Here is a 12760-nt window from a genome sequence, read left to right on the forward strand (position 1 = left end):
GTCTGACACTCTCTCTCTTCATTAATTGTAATTCTGTAACACCCCAAAAACCTACAAGCATGTATATTATATAGTTAAATAAAAATATAAACCTAGTTAGAATGTAATTTGAAAGAATAACCTAAAAGAGAATGTTTAGTTAATTAAAGACGAATTGTAGAAACTTGAGGGACCAAATAAGGAAAAGGGGAAAGTGATTTTCTTAAAAATCAAATACTAACACACACCACACACACTTCAGTGTGTGTGTGTGTGTCGACTGAACGAAGGGGAAACAAACCCCAAGCCCTCAAGTTCTACAAATTCAGCAAATTGAAGCAGAATTCTTGGTCCAAATCAATGCATGTTTGCATATAAACGATCATCTAAGCTAGACAAACGAATGGTAAGTCGAATTCCATGATTTGGTAATTTTTCATGAATGGGTTTTGATTTAGTATGAAGCTTTCTTTGAAATTGATTATGAATGTATGTTGGAATTACCTTATAGAGGGCCAAATCATGTTTAATTTCTGATTTAGTTAAAGATTTATATAAAACCCACTTGCAAATGTGATGATAGGAAGAATTATAAAAGTTCTATGTTAATTGGTATGATGACTAGAATTGGTAGTGTTCATATCAACGGGTTGTTAGTTAGAAACAATTTATGAATGAAAGTTGCATAGAAAATTATTAGAATTTGATGTTCTTGATGAAGTTGATATGAAATGGTTAAGTTATGCTCATAATACTTGTACTCTATGCTTGATAGGTAGTACGCACGCCAAGTGTTTGTTAAAATGCTTGAAAGAAATAAATCTCATATTGATGCATTATTACATTGATTAGGACCTAGACAACCTTGAATGATAATGCATATTTTAAGAACGAATTTCAAATATGACATGAGATTAAAGTACGTGAATTCGGAATGTAGGAATAAAAGAAGAAAGTTCAAGTCAATCCGGGTCGCAAGCGAAGGACGGCAAAGGTAAGTTCTTGCTTACATTGTATTATTAGCATGTAATGTGGTTATATCCTATTGTTCAATGGTTGGAATTGTTTTAATTGTGATAAGTTGATGTGAGCCGTATATGTAAATTATATAAGGGTCGTATGAGTTAAAAGGGTAGAATGAGAAGTTTAGAGGAGCTTATGTCCGAAAGAAGGTTTAAAAGGCTTACTTGAGGTCCATACTTGTAATTGATGTCGTATGAATTTTGTAATGAGAATGTCTAACGGTTTGCTTGTATGTAGGTAAATCTACTTGTTAAATGGCGTCACTCGGATCGAACACACTCATGAAGCACGCTTCCGCAAGGATATTAGCTTTGGTCAAAACTTTTGTTAAATGTACTTTTTGGTAAAATGGGTCTTTTTGTAAGTAACAAAACTTGTTTGTTGTTAGATGTCGAACTCGTGGTCGAAGACAATGTTAGTTGTTTATGAATGTTGGGTTGTAAGTTAATTTAACATCTTCTAGTTAGTCATGCTATGGTTAAATGCAGAATTTTTGCTTATGAATTATTTGACCCGTTCGGTATTTTTGTCGAATGAAGCTCGTTAGCGTCTTTTAAGTTTTGGCTCCTTTCAAGTTGGTATCAGAGCCTAGGTTTGAGAGATTCGAGTAGGCTGTGGTGCTCGAACTCAAACCGAAAGCTCTTGTGAAAGTGTGTTCGACCCAAAGCGCCACGCAAGTAAGTGATTTAAAGATTTTATGTTTATAGATAGAAATGGGATTGGGTTATGGTTTAGTTGCTAGTATAACATGGTTGGGAACGTTAAGGTGCTCTATGGAAGGTTTCGGGGCTGCCCGGGACCATTTCGGGTTGGAAATAGGGGCTGGGAATGAGAATTTTGGTTTTACAGCGCCTGCACATCAGAAAGGCCGTCGGCGACGGACCCCTATACCGTCGGCGACGGTACCCCTTCACCCGACGGCTTAAGTTCCTGTCTACGGGCTAAAGTCAGCGACGCAACTTTCTAAGGACCGTCGGCGACGCACACCTTTGCCGTCGGCGACGGCCCCTCCCTGTCTGCTTTTCCTGAATTGTTTGTTTGTTATGCAAGGACCTTTAATTCAGTCTTAAATCTTCGTTTAACCTAAAGAACACCTCAAATTGTTTATGAAGCTAAGAATTTAAGATAATTAACATGTTTTAATGACGAATGTGTAAAAGAACGGAAGTCATGTATATAAAAGAATGAAGTAACTAATGTCTTAGAATGTTGTAAGGAAAGATTTAAGAAGTTTATGACTTATGAGAATGAGTTATTAAGAATGAATAGTATATAGAACGATGAGGAGAACGAATGTGATAATACTTGACACGAATGTTTATTTGTAGATGGCAAGTGGAGGAAATACGCATACTACCGAACGTATAACTCGAGATGAGTTAAACAAGATGATTTCCGATGAAGTAACGAAGGCAATTGATGCAAATGTTTCAAGGCTAGCACAAGAAGTGGAGGGTCAAGTATTAAGTACAGTGGAGAATATGGTCACTAGCAAAGTAGAGGAATTGAAAGAGATGATAACTGGGATTCAAGGCAAGAAGGAAGCAAGACGGTGCACCTACAAGGATTTCATGGCATGTAAGCCTACGACTTTTAATGGGGAAATTGATCCCATCGAATGCCAAAGATGGATAGCCAACATGGAAGGGGTGTTCATTCGAAGCCATTGCGACAAGGAAGACCAAGTCATGTTTGCCACGGGGCAACTCATGCGAAGGGCTAAGGATTGGTGGGACTCGTATAGTAAGGAGATTGGAGAAAATCGAGTTCAAACCTTGACTTGGCAAGAATTCAAACAGCCTTTTATCAAGTACCATTGTCCACAATCAGCTGTGGATCGGATTCAAGAAGATTTTCTCCGATTGCGACAAAGGGATGAATCAGTTAATGAAATCACGAACACTTTCCTCGATCAGCTGAAGTTTTGTGAAGAGATAGTTGGGACAGAAAGGAAGAAGATTATTCGTTATCATGGCATGCTCAAAGCTGAAATTCGGGAGTTCATAACTCCTTCAAAATGTGAAACCTTGGACGAGATCATTGATTTAGCAAGGGATAGAGAAATCGAGATAAAGAGGCAAGATGAACGTGGGGAGAAAAGGCAAGTTGAGAAGGGGTCAACTCAAGGCTCATCCAAGAAACCCAAAACGCAAGATCAAGGAAAGAAGGAAGCTTCCAAAGGCGGGTTCCCACGATGCAAAACATGTGGAAAACCCCATTCTGGTGAATGCTTATTGGGAAGGAAGGGGTGTTACAATTGCGGGCAAGAAGGGCATCCGTACTATAACTGTCCGAATCCCAAGAGGGTGTGCTACAATTGTAATGAATCGGGCCATGTGAAAGCTGATTGCCCAAAGCTCAAACAAGGGTCGAAGAAGGAAGGAAAGAAAGAAGAAACCGCGAAAGCGAAGGGAAGAATGTTTCAAATCTCCACGGAAGAAGCAAGAGCTCACCCGAATGTGGTCTCAGGTATCTATATGATAAACTCTATACCCATGTATATATTATTTGATACCGGAGCTAGTAGGTCATTCATTTCTAGTGAGCTTGTATGTTCCCCTTTATTCACGATAGAAAGAATGTGTACACCTCTCGAAGTAGAAATTGCCGATTGTAAGAGTTACCTTTTGCACGAAATATGTAGAGGTTGTAAAATCACCATAGATGATGAAGATTTTGATATTGATTTGATTCCCATGGTTTTGGGAGAATTTAAAGTAGTGGTAGGTATGGATTGGTTATCCCGTTATCACGCGGAAATTTTATGCGAAAACAAAATTATTCATGTGACATCCCCTAAAGGGAAACGGGTAACCATTCATGGGGAAAGGGAAGTAGGAGCAAAATTTTGCACTATCCTAGAAGCAATTAAGTACGTGAGGAATGGAAGTAAAGCATTTTTGGCCTATGTAGTCGATACCAAATTAGGAGCTTTAAAACTTGAAGATACTAAGGTAGTGAATGAATACCCGGATGTATTTCCGGATGAATTGCCGGGACTTCCACCCGAGCGGGAAGTCGAGTTTCGTATCGAATTAGAACCAAATGCCAAACCGGTAGCCAAAGCCCCTTACCGGTTGGCACCCGCGGAAGTACGGGAATTAATGATCCAATTACAAGAACTTCTTGACAAGGGTTTCATACGCCCTAGCGTATCCCCGTGGGGAGCGCCTGTTTTGTTTGTTAAAAAGAAAGATGGGTCGATGAGAATGTGCATCGACTACCGTGAACTTAACAAACTCACGGTAAAGAACCGATACCCACTTCCGAGAATAGATGATCTCTTTGATCAACTACAAGGGGCGAGTTGGTTCTCAAAAATCGACTTGCGATCGGGCTACCATCAAGTACGAGTAAGGGAAGAGGATGTACCTAAGACTGCGTTCAGAACTCGCTACGGACATTACGAATTCCTGGTAATGTCATTCGGGTTAACTAACGCTCCGGCCGCTTTTATGGATCTAATGAATAGGGTATGCCGAAATATGTTAGACCGGTTTGTCATAGTGTTTATTGATGATATTTTAGTATACTCTCGTAGCGAGTCTGAACATGCAAGTCATTTACGTCAGGTACTCGAGACGCTTCGAAAGGAAAGATTATATGCTAAGTTTTCTAAGTGTGCGTTTTGGCTTAGGGAAGTGCAGTTTTTAGGACATGTAATTAACGAAAAGGGGATTTTAGTGGATCCCTCTAAGGTAGAAGCCGTGATGAAATGGGTACCCCCGAAGAATGTAGGTGAAGTAAGAAGTTTCTTAGGTCTAGCCGGCTATTATCGGAGATTTATCCAAGACTTCTCCAAAATAGCCCTCCCTTTAACTAAACTAACAAAGAAAGAAGAAAGGTTCGAATGGAATGATGATCAGCAGAAAGCTTTTCGAATGTTAAAGGAGAAATTGTCAAGTTCCCCCGTTCTAGCGCTGCCAGAAGGAACGGAAGACTTAGTGGTTTATGCAGACGCATCTCATCAAGGGTTGGGTTGTGTCTTGATGCAACGAGGCAAGGTCATTGCCTATGCTTCAAGACAACTAAAGCAACATGAAATTAACTATCCAACCCACGATCTCGAACTGGCGGCGGTAGTGTTTGCCTTAAAAATCTGGAGGCATTATTTGTATGGAACGAAATGCACCATTTATTCGGACCACAAAAGCCTTAGATACTTCTTCGAGCAGAAAGATCTCAATATGAGGCAACGAAGGTGGCTAGAGTTGATCAAAGATTACGACGGCGACATTCTTTACCATCCGGGAAAAGCTAATGTTGTAGCGGATGCGCTAAGCCGGAAGGAATACCCACCACCCATTCGAGTGAAATCGATGAGAATGATAGTTACACCAAACCTTCTTGAAACGATACGAAAGGAGCAAGACGAATCCTTGAATAAGGGCGATCCGAAAGGTGAAAGAACGAAAGGGTTTGAAAGTGAACTTGAAGCAAACGCGAGCGGATTAAGAACAAGGTTTGGGCGAGTTTGGATACCGCGACACTGTGAAGCAAAGACATTATTATTGGAAGAAGCACACAAGTCCCGTTACTCGGTCCATCCGGGAGCCACTAAAATGTATCGCGACTTGAAGGAAAATTATTGGTGGCCGGGAATGAAACGTGATATTGTTAAGTATGTATCTAAATGCTTGACATGTTCCCAAGTAAAGGCGGAACATCAAAAACCGTACGGGAAACTACAACCCCTAGAAATTCCAGTATGGAAATGGGAGAATGTGGCTATGGATCTGGTGACTAAACTTCCGAAAACCAAGAAAGGGCATGATGCAATATGGGTCGTTGTTGACCGTCTTACCAAAAGTGCCCATTTTCTACCCATTCGAGAGACCTATTCCTCGGAAAGGTTAGCGGAAGTTTATGTGAATGAAATCGTTTCCCGCCATGGTGTGCCGGTGTCTATCGTCTCAGACCGGGATACGCGATTCACCTCCCGCTACTGGCGGAAGTTTCATGAAGGAATGGGTACTCAATTGCATCTAAGTACCGCATACCACCCGCAAACGGATGGCCAATCCGAACGAACGATTCAAACTCTCATAGACATGTTGAGAGCATGCGTGATAGATTTCGGGGGAAATTGGGATGAACATTTGCCGCTAGTAGAATTTTCATATAATAATAGCTACCAAAGTAGTATACAAATGGCGCCGTATGAAATGCTGTATGGAAGAAGGTGTAGAACCCCGGTTTGTTGGGGAGAAGTAGGGCAAAGGGAACTCGCACCGAATGATGTGGTGGCGATAACCAACGAAAAGATCGACGTCGTACGGGCTCGGTTAAAAGCGGCGCAAGACCGACAAAAGTCCTATGCGGATAGAAGAAGTCGCCCTATTGAGTTCCAAGTGGGGGACCGAGTATTTTTGAAGGTGTCTCCGTGGAAAGGTATAATTCGATTTCGTAAGCGAGGAAAGCTGGGTCCCCGATATATCGGACCGTTCGAGATTCTAGCTCGAGTTGGAAAGGTGGCCTACCGGTTGAAACTACCATCTTCTTTGGAAGGGATTCATAGTACCTTTCACGTGTCGCAATTACGAAAATGCTTAGCGGATGAAACGGCCCATGTACCAATTGAAGACATTGAGATCGATGAGAAAATGAATTATATAGAAAGACCGGTAGCTATAAAAGATTCCAAAGTAAAGACGCTTCGTAACAAGGAAATCAAGCAAGTCTTAGTCCAATGGCAACACAGAAAGGGATCGGATCTCACTTGGGAGTCGGAGGATGAGATGAAGAAGTTCTACCCGTTTTTATTTGGTACGTTAGCCGGGTTTCGAGGACGAAACCTCTTTTAAGGGGGGTGGACTTGTAACACCCCAAAAACCTACAAGCATGTATATTATATAGTTAAATAAAAATATAAACCTAGTTAGAATGTAATTTGAAAGAATAACCTAAAAGAGAAGGTTTAGTTAATTAAAGACGAATTGTAGAAACTTGAGGGACCAAATAAGGAAAAGGGGAAAGTGATTTTCTTAAAAATCAAATACTAACACACACCACACACACTTCAGTGTGTGTGTGTGTCGACTGAACCAAGGGGAAACAAACCCCAAGCCCTCAAGTTCTACAAATTCAGCAAATTGAAGCAGAATTCTTGGTCCAAATCAATGCATGTTTGCATATAAACGATCATCTAAGCTAGACAAACGAATGGTAAGTCGAATTCCATGATTTGGTAATTTTTCATGAATGGGTTTTGATTTAGTATGAAGCTTTCTTTGAAATTGATTATGAATGTATGTTGGAATTACCTTATAGAGGGCCAAATCATGTTTAATTTCTGATTTAGTTAAAGATTTATATAAAACCCACTTGCAAATGTGATGATAGGAAGAATTATAAAAGTTCTATGTTAATTGGTATGATGACTAGAATTGGTAGTGTTCATATCAACGGGTTGTTAGTTAGAAACAATTTATGAATGAAAGTTGCATAGAAAATTATTAGAATTTGATGTTCTTGATGAAGTTGATATGAAATGGTTAAGTTATGCTCATAATACTTGTACTCTATGCTTGATAGGTAGTACGCACGCCAAGTGTTTGTTAAAATGCTTGAAAGAAATAAATCTCATATTGATGCATTATTACATTGATTAGGACCTAGACAACCTTGAATGATAATGCATATTTTAAGAACGAATTTCAAATATGACATGAGATTAAAGTACGTGAATTCGGAATGTAGGAATAAAAGAAGAAAGTTCAAGTCAATCCGGGTCGCAAGCGAAGGACGGCAAAGGTAAGTTCTTGCTTACATTGTATTATTAGCATGTAATGTGGTTATATCCTATTGTTCAATGGTTGGAATTGTTTTAATTGTGATAAGTTGATGTGAGCCGTATATGTAAATTATATAAGGGTCGTATGAGTTAAAAGGGTAGAATGAGAAGTTTAGAGGAGCTTATGTCCGAAAGAAGGTTTAAAAGGCTTACTTGAGGTCCATACTTGTAATTGATGTCGTATGAATTTTGTAATGAGAATGTCTAACGGTTTGCTTGTATGTAGGTAAATCTACTTGTTAAATGGCGTCACTCGGATCGAACACACTCATGAAGCACGCTTCCGCAAGGATATTAGCTTTGGTCAAAACTTTTGTTAAATGTACTTTTTGGTAAAATGGGTCTTTTTGTAAGTAACAAAACTTGTTTGTTGTTAGATGTCGAACTCGTGGTCGAAGACAATGTTAGTTGTTTATGAATGTTGGGTTGTAAGTTAATTTAACATCTTCTAGTTAGTCATGCTATGGTTAAATGCAGAATTTTTGCTTATGAATTATTTGACCCGTTCGGTATTTTTGTCGAATGAAGCTCGTTAGCGTCTTTTAAGTTTTGGCTCCTTTCAAATTCGCAATTACAATTAATGCGCCTGCTGTACTTTCGCCACGCCCCCGTGTTCACTGGACACGGCCCCGTGGTGGGCAATAGAAGCTTCTATAGGTTTGTCTTTTCTGCTGCTTCTTGGGCACGGCCCCGTGCTGGCTGAGCACGGGGCGTGTTCAGTCTTCTTCCTTCTCTATTTTGCTTGGGAGGATGCTGTCGAGGGGTCGGGCAGTCCACTTATGTTCCTTTTCTTGTATTTATGTTAGATTTAGCTGTCTTTTTGCTTCTTTTGTGAATTTGAGCTCATTTAATCCTGAAAATACAAAAGGAAGACAAAAGCACTCTTTTTCCAACATTAGTACTTAAAAAGGGTTAGTTTTATGCCTCATTTGATGTAATTTATATGTTGCATTTTACACACATCAAATACCCCCACACTTGAACTTTTGCTTGTCCTCAAGCAAAACTCTTTAATATGTGGCTTACACTCCCAAATGGAATGGGTAGAAGAGAAGGTTTTTGGCTTGTCATAGAGTGTCGGGAATCCAAGATCTTTTTGGGTTTTATTTTTATTTATTTACAATCCTATTCGTTATGATTTGTTTAGAACGTTTCATAGGAGAAATTACTTATTTGGGCATAACATGCCTTTTTAAAATTCTATTTATATACAAGTTCACATACCTCACGGGAGAAATCACTCACACTCGGCCGAAGGTGTATTTTTAGTGAATCACTCGAGAGCGGCATGGAACTTATTCCTACCATAGGCTTGCCAAGCAATCAATCCTCCTCCTTTTTAACTTGTTACCTTTGTAAGTATCAAGAGGACTTTTTCGGGTAAAGGCTTGGGCTAAAGGTGGGTGAATGGGTTAGTGGAAAAGGGCGAAAAGCGTAAAACAAGCTTTTTTTAAGAGCTTTGTTTGTTTATTTCTAACTTCATCATATAATTTTTTTTTCAGTCACACGAAAACCGAGCTTGTTACTAAAATAAAGGGTAGAAATAAAAAGGGTTTTTTTTTGGTGGGTAAAAAGGTTTTAGGGTAAAGAAATGAAAGGTTTAGGCTCAAAGGGGTTAACTAGGGGGATTTTGGGTAGGTGGTAAAAGAATGAAAAATAATGGTGTAGAAAGAAAAAGGGTTAGTCCTAATGCCTCCATCATTTACTTACTTGGGTTTAAGTTGGTAAGGACCGGGAATGAATCGCCGTGGCAAGTTCTAGAGTCGTAAGAACCAAGCGGCTATTCACACAAGAAACGAAAAATGAGCATTTAGTCTAAAGATGTAAATTTCTATGCTCAATAAAGGCTCAAAACTCACTTTTTGTGGGAATGGGTTTTTCTATGTGATCAAGTATATATAATCAAATTTTAATTAAGCTTGTCATGCCGTTTCATAATTTTCTTATGTTGGTTCTTTCTATCACGACGCTCTCGGTTGTAAATTTGTAAAAATATAACCTTATTAATCTTAGGATTCCTAACTTAAACTTTAGACAAGTAAAAAAAATGAAAATTTTTGAAAAAATTTGGGGTGTTTAGCGGTTCCAATAGAGTTTTGTGTAAGGCTTGTTATTAGGACTTGCAAAATTTCAAGGTTTTAGCATCCCCCCCCCCCACACTTAAATTACACATTGTCTTCAATGTGTCCCAAAAATAAATTTTTAGGTTGATTAGATGTGTAATATGGTATTAAAAGCAAAGATTTATGTTACTGGCAGTCTGGACACGGCCCCGTGGGGACCGGACACGGCCCCGTGTTCAGGTGCCAGTAACAAAAATTAAAGAAAAGAAACAGAAGCCTGGACACGGGGGCGTGTCTGGTGAGCACGGCCCGTGTCCAGTTACCTGAAATGGGCATTTTTCTGCAGGGGGTTAAGCACGGGGCCGTGTTGGTTGGACACGACCCGTGTTGAACCTTCTGTAATGGAGAAATTGATGTCGGGTTGCCTTGTTCTTGTGCATGGGTCCATGTTTCTCGTTTCCCTTTTCATCCTTTACCACCATGAGTGTGTTTTATTCCTGCAAATTAAAACTAAAAGATTAAACTAAACTAAGGATAGTTCCGCGGAATGCCTCCGTGGTGCGCCACGTTTATAAGGGTCCTTGGCTAGACCCAATGTGAGGTTATATATTTTCTGAGTGGGATGTTTGGCATCCCATGTTGCACCGTCGGAGAGCAGCATCCAAACTCGAATCAATAACCTTCATGTAGTTGACCGGGTCGTCGTCCTCTATTCTCTTCCCAACCCCGAATTTTACTTCATCATCTCCATACCTTAGGGTGAGCGTTCCGTCATTCATGTCTACCACTGCTTGTGCGGTGGCGAGAAATGGTCTCCCTAGTATGAGGGGGACTTCGGTGTCTTCTTCCATATCGAGTATGACAAAATCTGCCGGATAGACAAATTTGTTTACCTTTACTAGGACATTTTCGATGACACCTTGCGGGAATTTGACGGATCGATCAGCAAGTTGTATGCTCATTTTTGTAGGACTCGTTGTTCCTAGGCCGAGTCTTTTAAACATTGATGAAGGCATGAGGTTAATGCTAGCCCCAAGGTCGGCTAGTGCATTACGAACGGGGGAGTCCCCGATCGAGCAGGGAATCGTGAAGCTTCCAGGATCGATTTTCTTTTGGGGAAGTTTGTTGAGTACGAGGGCAGAGCATTCTTCGCCTAAGTTAACTAATTGCAAGGTTTCAATTTTCTTTTTATGAGTGAGGAAGTCCCTCATTAACTTAGAGTATTTGGGCATTTGGGTTAGGACATCAATAAAAGGAATATTGACATGCAATTGTTTTAATAGACTTTCGAATTTGCGAATTGCTCATTGGTCTTTTGTCGAATTAACCTACCGGGGTACGGAACTCGAGGAGCCTTGGTAGGCTCTGATGATGGAGGGGAGTTCTTCTCTTGCAGAGGCGGGGGTATAGTCTCTTCTGGCGGCGGTGGTGCTTCCGCAGGCCCCACGGTGCGGTTTCGTAATGTGATGATATGAACTTGCGCTTTCGGGTTTGTTTCGGTATTGCTTGGTAATGCACCTTGTGGTCTCTCAGAAAAATTTTGAGCTAGTTGATTTAATTGTTTTTCTATGTTTTGAATACTAGCTTGTTGGTTTCTAAAATTTGATTCTAATTGTAGAAACCTTTCCGAGTTTTTCTTTTCAGTGTCGGAGATGAGGCGAGATACAGTATCTTCAAGCCTTTCTCGTCTGCCTTGTTGTTGAGTGAAATTTTGGGACTCATTTCTTGGTTGTTGAAAGTTTGTTCGTTGGGTTTGTTGGTTACTACTATTACCGGGCTCTCTCCAACCAAGGTTAGGGTGGTTTTGCCATCCTTGGTTGTAAGTGCCTGTTGGTGGACCCGACGGCCTAGGTCTATTGTCAATGTAGCTTACCGACTCTTGTTGATCGTCTGTTTCTTTCATACAACTCCAATTTTCATGTGGCCCACCACACCCTTCACAAGCCATAACCGAGACTGTTTTTGTCATTTCCAATTTTTTTATCTTTGAAGAAAGAGCCTCGATTTGGGCTTGTAAAGAAGTGCTTTCATCAACCTTATGGGCGCCTGGGGCAATAGATTTATTGCCTCGGGGAGTGTGCTACTGAAAATTGGTTTGAGCAATTTCCTCAACTTGGTTATAATTTCATGCGGGCGGCGATTACCTAAAAGTCCCCCGGAGCTAGAGTCAAATGTCTGCCTTGTGTGTGGCAACAACCCATTATAGAAAGTGGATACTTGTTGCCATATCGCAAGGCCGTGATGTGGACACTTTCGCAATAGCTCCTTGAACCTTTCCCAAGTTTCATATAAGGATTCCCCGTCCTCTTGTGAATATGTATTAATTTCAGTCATTAATTTAGCCGTTTTAGCGGGAGGGAAATACTTATATAGAAATTTTTGGGCTAGTTCATCCCAGGTGTTTACCGATCCAGCTGGGAGGGCGTTGAGCCAAGCTTTTGCTCGGTCTTTTAGTGAGAAAGGAAACATTCGAAGGTGGATGGCGTCATTTGATGCTCCATTGATCCGAAAGGTATCACATATTTCTAAGAAATTAGTAATATGTAGATGGGGATCCTCGTCCGCAAGCCCATGGAAGGTTGCGGAGTTTTGGAGCATTTGTATCAAATGCGGCCGAAGTTTGAAGTTATTGGCTTCAACATTCGGTGCATTGATAGCGGCGCCTAGGTTACCTACGGTGGGTCGTAGATAATCCATGAGGGTACGTTGGTCCGCCATTGGAGGTGGATTCCCCGAAACCTTCTCTTGGTTTTTGGCTTTTAGTCTTTTTCTGAGAAAGCGTTCGGGTTCTTCTAGAGGTTCTTTTATGTCCTTATTAGAACTGGAGCTCATACACTATGTAGGATGGCGTCTGGTTCCAAGTCCTGCAATAAAAACAGAAAAGAATGCTGGTCAGAAGGTT

At 40.5% G+C, this 12760-nt stretch overlaps 1 protein-coding gene and 1 non-coding gene across 4 annotated transcripts; both read left to right on the forward strand.

The window, feature by feature from the left end:
* Positions 1-245: 245 nt before the first annotated feature.
* LOC110889340 lies at positions 246-8311 on the forward strand. 3 transcript variants are annotated; one of them, XM_022136855.2, is made up of 5 exons: positions 254-385; positions 920-973; positions 2331-3471; positions 7702-7755; positions 8022-8311. In XM_022136855.2, the coding sequence occupies exons 3-5, from the start codon at positions 2331-2333 to the stop codon at positions 8036-8038; spliced, it is 1212 nt and encodes a 403-aa protein (XP_021992547.1). In that variant the 5' UTR covers positions 254-385; positions 920-973; the 3' UTR covers positions 8039-8311. The 3 variants fall into 3 exon arrangements, 1 of the variants encoding a protein (XP_021992547.1); XR_002563544.2 differs by lacking the exons at positions 2331-3471; positions 7702-7755; positions 8022-8311 and adding an exon at positions 1240-1529 and having other exon boundaries at positions 246-385; XR_004878239.1 differs by lacking the exons at positions 254-385; positions 920-973; positions 2331-3471 and adding an exon at positions 7014-7167.
* Positions 8312-12091: 3780 nt separating this feature from the next.
* Positions 12092-12198, forward strand: LOC118486977. Its single transcript, XR_004880144.1, has one exon. It is a non-coding gene; the product is annotated as a small nucleolar RNA R71 (small nucleolar RNA).
* The last annotated feature ends 562 nt before the right edge of the window (positions 12199-12760 follow it).

Source organism: Helianthus annuus, chromosome 14 (genome assembly GCF_002127325.2).
Source record: "Helianthus annuus cultivar XRQ/B chromosome 14, HanXRQr2.0-SUNRISE, whole genome shotgun sequence".
NCBI lineage: Eukaryota > Viridiplantae > Streptophyta > Magnoliopsida > Asterales > Asteraceae > Helianthus > Helianthus annuus.